The sequence below is a fragment of the Sapajus apella genome, unplaced genomic scaffold (assembly GCF_009761245.1).
Source record: "Sapajus apella isolate SASKATOON/1434 unplaced genomic scaffold, GSC_monkey_1.0 scaffold13, whole genome shotgun sequence".
In the NCBI taxonomy this organism is placed as follows: Eukaryota; Metazoa; Chordata; class Mammalia; order Primates; family Cebidae; genus Sapajus; species Sapajus apella.
Window position 1 is genome coordinate 5304289 of NW_022436953.1, and position 14302 is coordinate 5318590.

The following is a 14302-nucleotide window of genomic DNA, read 5'->3' on the forward strand; positions in this document are numbered from 1 at the left end:
AAGGATTAAATCCACGACTACAGGTTCTGTCCTGGCATGCCTATTATTTCTGGCCCTGAAGTGGCCTGGGGATGTGTTAGCAATGACCCCTGTGAAGTGCTAGGAGGTCCACGTCTGAGAGCTCCAAGGAGTAGCTAAAAGCCTCTTCTTGCCCCCTTCCCTGCTTCTGTCCTTGCAGGAAAACCCCTCGAGTGACAGTGATGGGGACGGGTGACAGGCATGGGTCCTTAGGCTGGAGGGAGTCTGTGATCAGAGCTGGTGCCTGGTTATCTGCGTCTCCTAGCCACCCACCAGCTGCGGCCAGGTTGGGGGAAGGGGTGGTCCCAGGCAGGACTCACTCTCCAGCACACATTTTTAATATGCAAGTTAAATAACTATTTCAATCATTTAATAGCAACCAGTCTGATACCCACTTCTAGAAGGACTGGCCTATGTCACAGTCCTTTCCTTCCTGCCCCACCTGGGGGTGCAGTGGAGTCCCTGGCTGCCCAGCCAGCTGGCCCTGCAGGTGCTGGGGCCTCAGCAGCACAGGCTAGAGAAAGCCCCCTGTACCCCCCGAACCCCCAGCCGGAATCCCAGTCTAGGCCACCGATGGGGCTTTCTGAGAGTTAAGAAGACAGACACTACAGCCAAGTGGAATACAAAAATAGAGCCTCTCTTTTGTTTAAAAAAAAAAACAAAAAAAAAAAACAGCAAAAACCCAACAGCAAACAATATCCACAACCGGAACCCAGGGCTCCCCCAGCCCCGCCCCGGCCTGCAGCAGCACAGGGCTCCTCTGGCATGAGTTTTGGGTGCCCATCAGGATGCGCTTCTCTGTGGTCTGGCGCTGGGGGAGAGCCGGGTAGCACCTATCGGGGCTCGGCGGCCCAAGTCCTCTGGCTGCCACGAAGGCTGCGCGTGAAGGGAGGGTAGTTGAGGAACTCGAAGCGCAGGCTCTGCTCAGTGGTGTGGTGGCCTCGGGGCAGCCGCTTCATGAAGTGGACCTCGCGCTGGTGCTGCCTTGTCTTGGAGCCCTTGCGGGGCCGGCCCTTGCGGGTGAAGGCCATGTACCAGCCCTCGTACTTGGCATTCTGCAGGGCGGTGTAGTTGTTCTCCAGCACGATCTCCGTGAAGACGCAGTCCTTGCCTTTGCCGTTGCTCTGCAGGTAGGGGAGCCAGACACCACGTTACAGAGCCCACCCCCCCTGCAGAGGCAGAGGGCGAGCGGCCCCAGACAGCAGGTGGGCACCCCAGCAGATGGCGAGGTGGGCAGGAGCCGCAGCCCCACCCCCTGCCTGGGCACCCGCTCTCTAATCCCTCACAACCCGCAGCCCACCCGGCAACTTCCTGTCCTCCCAGGCAGCAGTGACACATGGTTGTCTACGGAGGGGCTGGGCCCCAACTCACAGAAGCAGAGAAAGGGCCCAGAGCCTGCCTGCTCTGGCCTCCTGCCCACCAGTCTGGCCACCCGTCTCCCCACCTGCCCCTCTCATCCCCTCAGGACTTTGGCTCCCTGGCCCCAGGGCAGCCACCCTATGGGGGAGGGGAAGCCTGGGAGGAGACGCTGAGACCCCAGCCCCAGAAGCCCAGGAAGCGGGGCGCTCGAGGCTGGAGAGGAGCCGTGACTAATGGGGCCATTTTAGAGCTTGGCCGAGGGGCCGGGCGTGCGGCTTACTGAACATTCCAAATGCTGGTACCATGTAATTGGACATAATAGCAAAGCAATTTGGTGATTTGTTAAAAAGATATATGGAATTTACCAAACCCCCCCAGCCCCTTCCCTAGCCTTCGTTCTTCCTCCTTTGCCTTTTATAGCTTTTCATCTCTCACCCTCACCCCCGCACCCCATCACGAGGTAACCCCAAGACAGCCCTGTGTCCCTCTGGCCACCTTGTTCGGATCAGAGCACAGGACTGTCCTGGAGGAGTCCAGCCAGCCCAAGCCGGCCCCCAGGTCCTGCAAACCACACCTGCCTGCCAGGGCCTCACCTTGGCAATCAGCTTCCCCTTCTTGTTCATGCAGATGTAGAGGCCTGTCTCAGCTCCTCGGACTCGAACTCTGCTTCCAAAGGTGTCTGTCTCCACAATGAGCTTTGCTGTCAGAGAAGGTAGGAGGATGGTTATTGGCAGATCCCTGACCCCAGCTGGTCCACACACTTGTCACAGCCCAGCAGCAACTGCTCCAAAGAGCAAGAACCCAAAACATGAACTTCAGCTCCAGCCCAGCTACTACCATGCTGTGCAACCCAGCGAAAGGGCAAGGTGATTTTCTGGACCTCAGGCCCCGCCCCTGGGTTTACAGAGGGTAGTGGATGGGATCATGGTTTTCAAACTGGGTTCTCAAGAGAGGTCTTGGGACTATCAGACTGAAAAAGCTAAAGTGCTATTCCTTCCACCCTCTTTTTAAACCAGACAGTGATGTCTCTTAGATTGAGGCTCCAAGTAAAATTTAATTTGATCAGAGTTCCACGGCTAATCAAAAGATCTCCGAGGAGACTTCCAACTCCGAATATTATGTGCAGATGCCTCACAGGTCATTACAAACATCTGGGTGCAGTGGTGACCTCCAGTCCCAGGGCCAAAGATAAAAGCATTCTCTCCTGTTCCTGCCAGTTTGGGTTCTAACTCATAGCTTCCGACACCCTCCAGCCCCTGAACCCTGCCAGGCTCTGCTCTGCTGAGAACGTGCTAGAGATGGAGACCGCTCCATCTAAACACATGGCCCAAAGCAGGCTGGTTTCCCAGAACCTCAGACACGTGCCAGGAGGATCCTGCCTCTTCCCTGTGGCTTCCCAGTCACAAGGGTCCCCAGCCCCAGTGTCCAGAAATCAACAACTCAATCATTTTTTCTCTCTTTTCTCTTTCAGCCTCATCACAGCTGGGCTTCTCACCCCAGGGACCAAATACCTTCTGTGGGTGAGGAGGAGGGAGAATCGGGCCACTAACCTCTTAGTCTGGAGGTCGGGAAGCAAGGCTGAATTCTGTGCCTCCTTCCCCACTCCCTTTCCCTAAGACAGCCAACTTGCCACAGAAGCCTGTCCCATTCACCTAGCTATGCAAACCTCTCTGTAAGAGGTTTGCAGAGGTCTTACAGAGAGGTTTGCATAGCTAGGTGAATGGGACAGGCTTCTGTGGCTGTTCCCAAGAAAGTAGTGAGGTGGACTCCACTGTTTGGGAAGGGACAGAGATACTGGCTTTCCTGCCCTCCCTGTCGCAGAGCCTAGCCTCTCCACTCCTTGAGAAAGCAGTTCTGGGCTTAGCCTGCATTGACACATGGTACCTCCTCTGTCCCTGAAACCCGTGGCAGGGGTTGGGGGCACTGAGGTCAGCAAGGCAGCCATCACTGCCCAGCCTGTAACTACCCCCCTTCACATAGATGCTATGCTGGGACCCATTGGCCAAGCCCCCAGTCTGGCCCCAAGTCAGCAGGGGAAATGCAGCTGTCACCTCCCTGCCCGCCCACCTCCCCCTGGACCTAGCCAGTCTCATCCCTCTCCTGCGTTGCCTTCCACAGCAAGAAGCGGCTATTTTTAAGGGCCAGCCAGGAAGGCTGCTGACTGGAGAAGGAGTGAGAGGATGCCACTCTGGGGATACTGGCCAGATGTGGCAGGCAGGGGTGAAGGAGGTGCCTCTGTGTCCTCCTTCATCCTGCAGCGGGTGAAGAAGCCATTGAGACCTCTCTGCTGTTCTCCCCAGACTCCTCCTGTCCTGGCCAAATGCCCTGAGCCTCTGTTCTTAGGGCCTCCAGTGCCTATGCTGCCATGGGGCAGGGACTAGGGAAGGTGGGAAACCTCCTATATGGCCCAGGAGAGAAATGGGCATCAGACTTCCTCTGATGTCTGAAGACAAATTCCCCCACACCAGCATGTGTTCTGCTTCCCTCCCCAAAATCCAAGGATGCTGGGCCATTTGCTCCGAGAGAGCAAACCCTGGAAGAGCCAGGCATTCGCTCCTTCTCCTTGGAAGCTGAGAAGGGCAGCAAGCAGCCAGTTTGGAGGGACAAAGGGACGGTAGGGCTGCTCTGCCAGCCCAGCAGGGAAGCTCGGCCACCGGGCAGGCTGCCCCCACCCCCACCCCAGAGAGCCCCCTCTCTCCCCGGTTGTGGAATCTGCTCCGATCTGGGGAGCTGGGGCCGCAGTTTACAGCAGCTCTCCCGACTGGGCTTTTGGAAAGCTTAACATTTTCAAACCTATTCTTCCACCCCAGTGACAGATTTATCCCAGGAAAATTATGCCTCCTCCTCCAGCTTTGAAGGGAAGTCAGCTACGTCGATGCAGAAAAAATGCAGCGAGACATAGTCGATCCCCCAAACTGGCTCAAGAAGAGGAGAAAGTATTCAGGAAATGTTAAAAAAGGTGAAAGTAAGAAGAGTTTTAATCGCTCTGCCAGACGCGGGGGTCTCTCCAGAGATTCAGAGAGAACAATCTTGAACCTCTTTTTTAACATTTACAGACTTGAAACTCCTTTCAAACTCCACATCTGAAAAAAAGCTCCCTCTTTTTCTGTTTTATATCATTCTTCATTTTTCTTCTTAGCTCTTAAAATGCTTCACCTTTTTATTACATTTTAATAGAGTCTTCCCCTCTCCTTTCATGCTTGTTTAACGTGGTCATTATTTAAAGGTTTTTAAACTCACAATAATCCCTCTCTAAAAACAACACCAGCCGCCCAGAGGGCTTGCTTTTCTCCTGGTACATCCAGGACTTTGGAAATTGGCCCTGTTTCAAGACAGGAATATTGAATGTTTTAGAAATCAATCAGTCCTTGGCCTCCCTGCCGGCAGTAGCTCCCCGCACTCGCCACCCCACAGGGAGCCAGGAGTCCTGCCCCAGCCCCCTGGGTTCCTGGGAGAGTGGAGCAGAGAGAGCCCCATTCCAAGCCCAGTCCCCACGTGTAATTGACCCTTCTGATCAAAGTATTTAAAGGTTCCCAGCAACCCCCTTTTCCACATGGGAGAGTTAAGGGGATTTTTCTCCCTTCTCTTTCCCACTCTCCTTTTGTGGGGCCTGGCGACATATCCTCTTTCAAGAGCTTCCCTTAAACCTGGGCCCCCTCCCCAGAACCCCTAGCCTCCACCTGCAGCTGGGGAGGGGTGTATGAAGCCGGGAGGCAAAAAGGGAGATTCCTAGATTCATTCATTTGCTGGGCAGGATAGGGGCACCTGTGGCCAAGTACTACTCCCCAATGCCCTTTCCCCAGCCCTCTCTTCCCCAGCTGACCCTCAAGACACCTTTCTGCCTTAACTCCTTCCCTTCTGGGCTGGGGACCCCACAGGCCTCCGGCCAGTGCAGTTGGGGCTTGCAATCCAGGCGCCGCGCATGCCACAAGCGACCTTCAGTGTGCCTTACCGAAGGGGTCGCCGTCCTCTGCCATGGCGTTGATGCGCTTGTTGGCCAGGACCTGCACGTGCTTCCCGCTGGTGCGGCTGTAGAGCTGGTAGGTCCGGATGAGGCGTCGGCTGAGCTGATCCGTCACCAGGCTCTGCTCCCTCACATGCTGTGTAAAATTAGGTGAGGACTGAACAGTTACCTTTAGGAAATTGAAAAATACACAACACTCCATTATAATGCTACTCCGCCCAGGGGCCCGAGTGGCCCCATCACCCTGCGTCCCCCTCACTGCCCCAAGCCGCCAGCAGGTGCTAGGGGTTCCCCCAACATGCCACCCCAGGCCACCATCCCCCACCCAGGCAAGTCGGGCAGACCCAGCCCAAGATAAACGAGCCCCGGGGAGAAGCTGGACCCACCTGTTGGGAGACACCCTGGGGCTCCCGGCCAGCCTGGAACAGGGAAGCGAGCTCCCTGCCCAGCGCAGGGCCTCTGCCGGGGCCTTCCTAGAGGAGCAGGGCGCTTTTAAGTAGGGAGGCAGCGCTTCCCGACCCCTGACATTTATAAAGACAAATTTACGGAGCAAATGTTGAGAATGCAGGGGACCTGGGCACCCGATCATTGAGCCAAGCCGGTCGCAAACTCCCCCGAGGGACGCGGAGAGAGTCTCTGCTGCAGTCACCCGGCTTCCCCTGACATCGAACATCCATCCCCTAGTCCCGGCTGCCGCCTTCCTCGGCGGCCGGGTGTTCCCTATGCCCCAGCCGGCGAGGATTTGTGGGGGACAGTGCTGGGCTCCGAGACCTGCGCTCCTATCCTGGCCACTCATTCGCTGTGTGACCTCAGGCAGGGCGCTACCTCTCTGTGCCTCAGCTCCCTCCTCAGGGTGGCTCGGGGCTGGGTTTCTAAGGTGCCCTCAGCCCTCCCGCGCCGGCCACAGGGTCAGTCCCGGTGCCCCCGCCCGGTGCTGCCCACCCGGGTCTCCCGCCGGCCCGCCCGGCCCCCGCATCCTCGCAGCGCTCCTCACCTGGGCTTGCAGGCAGAGGACCAGCAAGTGCAACAGCCTGTGGGAGACAAAAGCGGGCGGGAGAGAGAGGCGCGGGTGAGGCGAGGGGCGCCGCGGGCGGGCGGCGGGGCAGGGCGGCGCGGTACTCACAGGCAGCTCAGCGCGGAGCGGGGGCTGCCCATTGCGCGCGGCCCCGGGGCACCGAGAGCCCGGCGGGATCACGCCGTCCCGCGGAGGGACGCGCGGAGCGGGGCGCAGGCGGAGAGGGTGCGGGTGCCGGAGGCCGGCGGCGATCGCAACGCGGCTTCGCAGGTCCCGTGGAACGTCGTGCTCGCCGCGCCGCGCCGAGTCGCTGTGCGCCGCTGCCGGAGCCGGTGGCCGCAGGCTGCTCGGGAGCCGGAGCGGGCGGGAGGGTCACGGGCCGGCGGGGTGGGTGGGGAGGTGGGAGGGCGGGGAGGGGTGGGGGCGGGGGGCGCCGCACCGGGCGCGAGGGGGGAGCGCGGGGCGGGCGGCGGGAGCCCGCAGCCCCCGGCTGGGAACTGGGGCCTGGACGCAGCCCGGGGCGGGGGCGGGGCGGCCGGGGCGGGGCGGCCGACGGGTCCAGGATTGGGGGTCTGGGCTAGGGGAGGGGTCTGGAGACCCGCGGGAGGGGCGGGGGCGGCCGGTCTGGGCGCCTCCCCCTATCCCCGGCCTGCCCCCCGCGAGCTCTCGGGGCCCTGATGCGCAGGGATGGGGGCGACTGGTGCTTCGGGCTCTGCGGGGCCGGGAGACCCTGGGCCGGGGCTTCCCCTACCGCCCGGAGCGCCCGAGTCCGGCGGGGCTGGGTCTTCTGCCTCGGGGCCCGGCCGCTCCATCCTCCCAGTCTACGCCTTGGTCTCAGAGCCACCTACTGTGTGTCCTGCCAGGCCAGCCTGCTAGGAGCGCCGTTAACCGTGCGGTGAAGGGTTGCGCACCCAGCCCTGGCACTGTGCATGACGGTGCCACCCGGACCCCGCTCCCCTGTTTCGGCCGCGTGCCCGGTCCTGCCGGTCTCCCCAGTCTCACTCAGTCTCCCGAGGAGGCCCTGGGAGCCAAAAATGCCTCCCCTCCCCCCACTCCATTATCACCATTCCCCCTTCCCCTGTGCCCCTCACCACACACACACACACACTAGCCTGAAGCTTGAGGGGCACCCCGCGCCACTTGTGTGGAAGAGGGAGCCAGGAGGTGCCTGGCAGGACCCACTGTCTCCCTACCCCAGCAGGCAGCAGGGGCAAAAATAACTTCTCAGCAGCTTTTCCTTGGGGAAGGGACTTCGATGGAGGCCACCCAGCCCTTTCCCCCTCAAAGCCCCAATCATTTTTCGTTTCACAGGTATTTACACATCTACTATATTCTAGGCAGGGGCTGGTCAGCTGGGCCTGGGGCAGACAAGAAGGTAGGCACTTGTCTAAGCCTTTCCCAGCCCCTCATCTCGTGGCTTCCCCCCTGAGGTTTCTGGAAACCCTGAGCCCCCACACTGCTTCTGTGGGAGCAGCCTGGGTGGGCAGAGGGTGTCCTGGGACAGGTATCCTGTGAGGAGCAGGTGATGCCCTACCAGGCTCTTGCCCTTACCCACAACTTACCCTTCCCCACTGACCCTCCATGTCTCTGGGGGTAGGACTGGAGGGTTTGGTGTGGGCCCTGCAAGCCAGTAGGTCAAAGGGAGTGGGCAGCCCTAGTCCAGGGGCACAACCAGACCCTGCCTCTCTCCCTGTTCCGTGTCCCACTTTTCCCGGGGCCACATCTTTTCTGACTCCTAGACATCAATGAAAACACTGAGCAATGGAGAGATGGGAAAAGACTTAGAGGGTGTGTTCCAAGATCTTATCCCTCCTCAGAGAAGTAGACTTCCTGGGCACACTTGCCATCTCAGGAGTCTGTTCAGTGGGCTCTTGCCCACACAGATCTTGTGGCAAGAATCATGTCTTACGGGCTCAGAAATCACAGCTCGTGGCACAATGCTGGATAGAATTGTTCTGCAGTTGAGTTCATTGAATGAATGAATGAATGAAATGAATAAATGAGTGATGGGGAAAGTGGCTGAGCATTTAGACTTCAGCTCATTTGCAGCTTCTCCAGGAACAGCTGCCTTCACCTTATCCCAATAGATTATCATCAGCAGCACCACGAGTTATAAGCACTTGTATCTGCTACAGGCTTGGCAGGCACTGTCTCCTCGGAAGCTCATGGGCAGGTGAGCCCATGAGGCAGAAGAAGTAAGTCAGGTGGGCTCAAGTGGCCGTAGCCCAAGCCAGCCCTTGCCTTCCCTGTGTTCTGTGCAAGGCCTGAGTCACAATTCCTTGAGTGTCTATTTCCCTCTCTGCACTGCTTTAAGAGGGCAAGGGCGATGTCTGTTTGCTCGTGGTCTTACCCTCATCCCTGTACACAGCAGCCCTCAACCATGCTTAGTTGTGAATATGATGAACAAATGAATGAATGGAGAGATAGAGAGCAGGGGGCAGGCACTTCCTGTGAGAAACGGGCTTTCTCTCACCATGGACTCTGAACATCAGTGTGATGAGCAGAGCAGGGAGTAGGCCCCAGGCAGGGGTGAGGGTGACCCACCCCCAACAGTGTGTGCATGTTCCTGGGGTCACAGCCAGAGAAGCACCTTCCCCTCCCTGGAATGGGGATGGGGCAGAGCCCCTGGCAGAGACCAGCATTCAGCTCCGGTTGTGGAGCCCCCAGAAGATCCTGAGAGCCCTGGGCTGAGCCTCAATGGTCCTCAGCCACCCTCCTTCCTCTGCCCCAGAGGAGATGGGTGTCCTGGGATCTGAAGGGTCAGAGGTCAAGTTTCAGCTCTGTCCCAGCCTCTGCCAGGTAGCCTGTGCTGGACCAGGATTCCTTTACATTTGGATTTGGAAACCCTCCTGAGAAGTGGACCCTCACCTACTTCGTTGAAATTCTTCTCATCTCCCCAAAAGTTCCTCTCTGTGGAGGAAAGGAGCAGATGGGGACACCCCAGGAGCAAGCACCTGGCTCGGCTCGGGCACACCCGTGACTGACAGATGCAAATGTCCCGCCGGGCTCCCGCAGGCCGCTCCCTCCCTCTCTGGCTCGCTAGCCTCCCGGCCAGCTCCCTCCCTCCTTTATCTTATCAAAGCCCGGTAATTACAATTGCTATTTTGTTTCCTCGAATCTGCAATCAGAGCTCCTGGGCCCAGATGAGGGAGCGCCTGTCAACCTGATCGCTGAGTGACAGCCCGGCCACCTTTCCCGGCCGCCCCCACACTCCGAAAACACAAACACACACACGCACAGACACACACTCCCTCGCCTGCAAACACAAACACACACTCCTAGCCAACACAAACGGCCCCTCTCCGCAGACACGCCCTCGCCGGGTCCCAGACACACTCTTTCAGCCTATTTCCAAACGCACCCCTCGATCCCAGCCCAGCCCCCGGCCCCTCGAATCCACACCCGCCGGGGACCGCAGCAGACTCCGACGCGCGCTTCCTGCGCCGGGCGTTCAAAGCGACGCGGACTCACTGCTGACCGTTCAAATGCAAATCGCCAAGACTACGTTAAGCACTTCGGCCGCTGTCTGGAAGTCGTCCCCTTCGGCCCCTCAATAGGACCCTGCCCTTCCTCCAGCGGTTGGCAACTTGGACATATGCCTTCATCCCCCAGCGCCCGGAGGCCACAGTGAGCCAGCAGCGCTCCTACTGTGCATTGAAGGGCAAAGAAGGGGCCTCGAGGAGGGAGTAGGGGTAGAGAGGAAAAAACCATGCCCAGCTGCATCCGCGGGGTGCCCCAACCGGCCGAGAAACTCCTTGGCCGAGAGGCTGATGTGGATTGGGCCCCCACTGCGGACAGGAGCGTGCTCGGCGCCGGCCTGCACCCACCAGGACACCGGCCCGGAAAACTGACGAGGAATGCAAGGAGCGATCAGTGGCATCGTGGGGGGTGGGTGGGGTTAATATCGGGGCGGGGCCGCGCAGGGGGTAGATTGGTCAGCTAGGGAGGCCTCTCGGGCGAGCTGACTCTGCGAGGCACTCAGCCAGTCTCCCGCACCTCCTGCCAAGCACGTGCGGAGGACTTGGGAGCCTGGAGCCAAGAGGAGGAAGGAAGGGAAAAAGGAGGGCCGTGGCCCGACTCCGCGCTCCAACTCGAGTTCTTCGAATGAATGAATGAACGTACGCACGCATACACGCAAGCTTCAATGGCATTCCCCCGCCCTCCGCTCAAGATTCGGCCGCCCAGTGAGTACTGGCGGGACCCGGAGGTCCCGGCGCCACGGCGCCCTCCCGCAGCCTCTAGAGAGGGCGGGAGGAGCGGTACGGCCGCTAGCGGCTTCAACCTCATCCGCCAGAGGGCGCTAGCCCCGCCTTCACTCTCCCTGCCGACCGCGCGCCGTAGCGAGACCCATGGTTCCCAGTCAGGCGGCCCCTCCGCCGGGCTCCCCAGGGAAGCATTTTCAGCAGAGTTTCTCTGGAGCGGAGAAGGGCGCCTGCGACCCAGATCACAGCAACACAGACGGGCGTCATCTCCTTTTGTCCTCAACTCGAGGAAGGAGGTTGAGGGTTGAACCCCTAGTTCCTCACCACGGGCTGGGGAAAACCTCCTTCTCTAGGGGTGCGCTGAGGAGCGTGCGGGTCGGTACCGCGGATGTACGGTCTTCAAAACTGACCTCACCTGGCCGGGCGCGGTGGCTCACGCCTGTAATCCCAGTACTTTGGGAGGCCGAGGCGGGCGGATCACGAGGTCAAGAGATCGAGACCATCCTGGTCAACACGGTGAAACCCCGTCTCTACTAAAAATACAAAAAATTAGCTGGGCATGGTGGCGCGTGCCTGTAATCCCAGCTACTCAGGAGGCTGAGGCAGGAGAATTGCCTGAACCCAGGAGGCGGAGGTTGCGGTGAGCCGAGATCGTGCCATTGCACTCCAGCCTGGGTACCAGCAACGAAACTCCGTCTCAAAAAAAAAAAAAAAAAAAAAAAAAAAACTGACCTCACCTGCCCCAGAACCACCAGCCCACGAGAACCTAGGGCCCCTCCCCCTTGCCCAGAGGCTGGGGGTGGGAGTTGGCCTGACCCCCACCAGGCCCTGTTCTCTGTCCATCCTCAGCTTGTCTGGTCCCAGGCTGACTGGGGAGGCAACGTTTTCTGTTTGTTTGTTTGTGGGCATTGACAACCCTCCCACACCCCCACCAACACAGCTGCTGAACTGCTGACCCCAGAGCTGGTCACACACATCCTCAAACCAGGTGTGCCCTTCTTCCTGGCACAAAGGCAGCCAAGTGCCAGAATTACCGGATTCCAGGTGCCAGAGACCCTCAGACCTGGAGATGTGTGGAAGACAAGAACCCCTTAGTCCAGGAGGCCAATTCCCAGGGGCCTCTTTCTGCCCCCATATGCCAGGCCACCCGGATTCTGGTTTCCCTGTCACCCAATCTGGCTGGTCCCCTCCATCTGGCCCCTGGAGTCAGGTTTCTAAGGGCCCAGCACTGCTCAGAGACGGCCAGCAAGGCTCAAAGGAGGAGTGAAGCCTGGTCCCGCCCTGCCCTCACTGGCCCTCTCTGGGCTGGAGCCCCTCATGGGGCTAGGGACGCACATTCCTCAGGCTGTCTAAGCCAGCTTATCTGCCCCCTGCCCATCAGCCTGAGTGCTGACAGAGGCCCAGACCCCTTGTTTGGACGCTGATAACCTCCTGCGATGGCCCTCCCCCACCTGCAGGGATGGGAATGGGCTGAGTGTTGGGAGGTACCCTTCCAGCAAGGCGACAGGGGCCCAGCCCTGAAGGTAGAGGATCCCACAGTTCTCCACCCTCCTCCAGGCCCAGGGCCACCCTGGGTGCTGCCACAGTGCCACCTGGCGGTCCCTAGGGAAACATCACCCAGCACAGGAAGAAGTCACACAAGGGCTGCAAAAATCCCACACCACTTTATTTCAACCTTTATCCAAAAATGTAAAAAGTGTTAAAAATGTGTAGTTCTGAGCTTCAGGCACCAACCTCCAATCCCCACAGGCAGGTAGGAAGAGAGGCCCCAGGCATGGTGCAAGACCAGAAAACCAAGGTCCTGTGGAGCACCGGCCCTCTCTTAGCACCAATGCCCAAGTCCCTCCCACCCAAACCCCACCCAAGGTCTCCTCTTCAAGGAAGAAACATTTACAATTCTTGAAACTTGTTGGGGAACAGGGTGCATGGCGGTGTGTGGCGCATGGAACTGACCTGAGAAGACCAAACAAGGAATCAGCATGTAGGCCCTCGCCCGCTTCTCCTGCCCCTTCCCAGAGCCTACTGGGTACTCTTCCCCCCAACTCACCAAGGAGGGCTAGGGCCTGCCCCTCTGCTTTTTGGCAGGAAGGATGGGGCACAGCTCAGCTTCCTCCTCCTCACTGTCCTCTTCCTCTTCCTCGATCTCCTCCTCAGAAATATCATTGCTCATCGTAACTGGTGGACACACAGGCAGTAAAGGGAGGGAGTGTTAAGACCAGACCCTTTCACACTGCATGCCATTTCTTCATGCTCTGTGGTGCTAGGCTTGCAGGGACCCTGACCTCCCAGTGCTTATGGGCTAGGTGGGAAGAACCTCAGACCCTAAACTGGGTCACAAAGAGCCAAAGGAGTCCCCATCACTGGAGCGGGAGAAGCCCGGCCATATTCCATGGAGGAGGTAGGCTTGAGTAGACAGAAAGGGGAGGGGGTGTCATGCACGGGGTACAGCTGGGAGGGCATGCAGGCCTGTATGGGGCTGCACCGTGAGATGAGGCTGGGATGGGGCAGGAGTGCGGAGTGTAGGGGAAGCTTGATGAGAGAGTCCACGGGAGGCAAAGGAGAGGGCTCTCCCCTCCTCTCACCAATCTGGTGCCGCCCAGTGATCCTCACAGGGCCGGAACCCGACTTCAGGCGGAAAGTTACAGGTGGTTGGAGCTGGAAATCATCCAGGCTGAGCTGGAAGGAAGAAAAGGATGAAGGCCCGGTCCACTCCTAGCCCACCCCACACTGTGATCTGACGTCCTCAACCCCTCACCAACACCACCACCAAGGCAGAGCCGGGGAACTCACCATGGGTTGGCAGGACAGCTTGAGGTTGGCCACAGGGACTGCGATCTCCTGATGGTCATGGTTCCGGGCCACAACTTCTACCACATTACACTCGTCTTTGGCTCCCTCGGTGAGGCAGAGCTGGGAAGGGTACACAGGGCCTCAGGGTATCCTCAAGCAAGGGTTGACACCACGAGTAAAGGCATCTACCCTAGCACCTGCCCAGCCTCAGAGGTCCCGTATAACCTGGCCAGGGGGAGCCGCCCATGCCAGGGGTCAGGCTAAGAAGGTGACTCCAAGTAAAAGGGGTTCGGGGTTTGGGTAGAGGCTCACTACAGCCTGCCAGGGTTTATTCATTAAAACCCCGCTCCCCAGCCCCTCACCATGGTCAATGCCAGCACGTGCTCTGCATCATCCTCTTCCTCTACCTTAAAGGTGAAGGAGCGGGTGTGGCCGGAGAGCTCACAGCCTGGGAGAAATAACAGTGAGTATGGCTTAGAGTGTGTACGGGGGGGTGTCACCAACCTACCGTCACGTGTACCCTTGGGCGGACGGACCTCCTTCCACCCCGGTCTCTTCTCTCAGAACACCTGGGGCTCTCGGACCTGGGCCCCGTCCAACACATCTGGGGCAGGGATCTCGCCGCCCGCTGAGTCTCTGCGTGCGAGACCCCTCTCCTCCGTGAAGAGAGAAGCAGCTCTCCGCCCACACCCACGCCGTGCAACCCTCCGCATTCCCGCCCCAGTACCACCCTCAACTTCTCCCTTTCCCAATACCGAAGAAAAAACTGTCTATAGTGACCGGGGCCGGGACTCGCGGGCCCCCGACACCCCCGGCCCGCGTTCGGCTCTCCTGACTCAAAAACGCTAAGGCAGCTGCAGTGCCGGCGGCCATGCTGCAAGGGCCTTCTTCCAACTCCGCCCCCGACACGCACAAAGCCGGGGACCCTCGGTCAGTTCCGGCCCCGCCCATTAA

The 14302-nt window shown here is 59.3% G+C and overlaps 2 protein-coding genes across 6 annotated transcripts; both read right to left on the reverse strand.

Moving 5' to 3' along the window:
- Positions 1–598: 598 nt before the first annotated feature.
- FGF8 (fibroblast growth factor 8) lies at positions 599–6701 on the reverse strand. Of its 4 annotated transcripts, none has more exons than XM_032281387.1 (6): positions 6465–6701; positions 6336–6372; positions 5728–5814; positions 5330–5477; positions 1971–2077; positions 599–1142 (listed from the first exon to the last, which is right to left on the reverse strand). In XM_032281387.1, the coding sequence occupies exons 1-6, from the start codon at positions 6494–6496 to the stop codon at positions 852–854; spliced, it is 702 nt and encodes a 233-aa protein (XP_032137278.1). In that variant the 5' UTR covers positions 6497–6701; the 3' UTR covers positions 599–851. The 4 variants fall into 4 exon arrangements, with proteins under 4 accessions (XP_032137278.1, XP_032137276.1, XP_032137280.1 ...); XM_032281385.1 differs by having other exon boundaries at positions 5330–5510; XM_032281389.1 differs by lacking the exon at positions 5728–5814.
- Positions 6702–12203: 5502 nt separating this feature from the next.
- NPM3 (nucleophosmin/nucleoplasmin 3) lies at positions 12204–14257 on the reverse strand. 2 transcript variants are annotated; one of them, XM_032281391.1, is made up of 6 exons: positions 14104–14257; positions 13711–13796; positions 13349–13468; positions 13141–13234; positions 12606–12733; positions 12204–12359 (listed from the first exon to the last, which is right to left on the reverse strand). In XM_032281391.1, the coding sequence occupies exons 1-5, from the start codon at positions 14219–14221 to the stop codon at positions 12615–12617; spliced, it is 537 nt and encodes a 178-aa protein (XP_032137282.1). In that variant the 5' UTR covers positions 14222–14257; the 3' UTR covers positions 12204–12359; positions 12606–12614. The 2 variants fall into 2 exon arrangements, with proteins under 2 accessions (XP_032137282.1, XP_032137281.1); XM_032281390.1 differs by having other exon boundaries at positions 12204–12511.
- Positions 14258–14302: the final 45 nt, after the last annotated feature.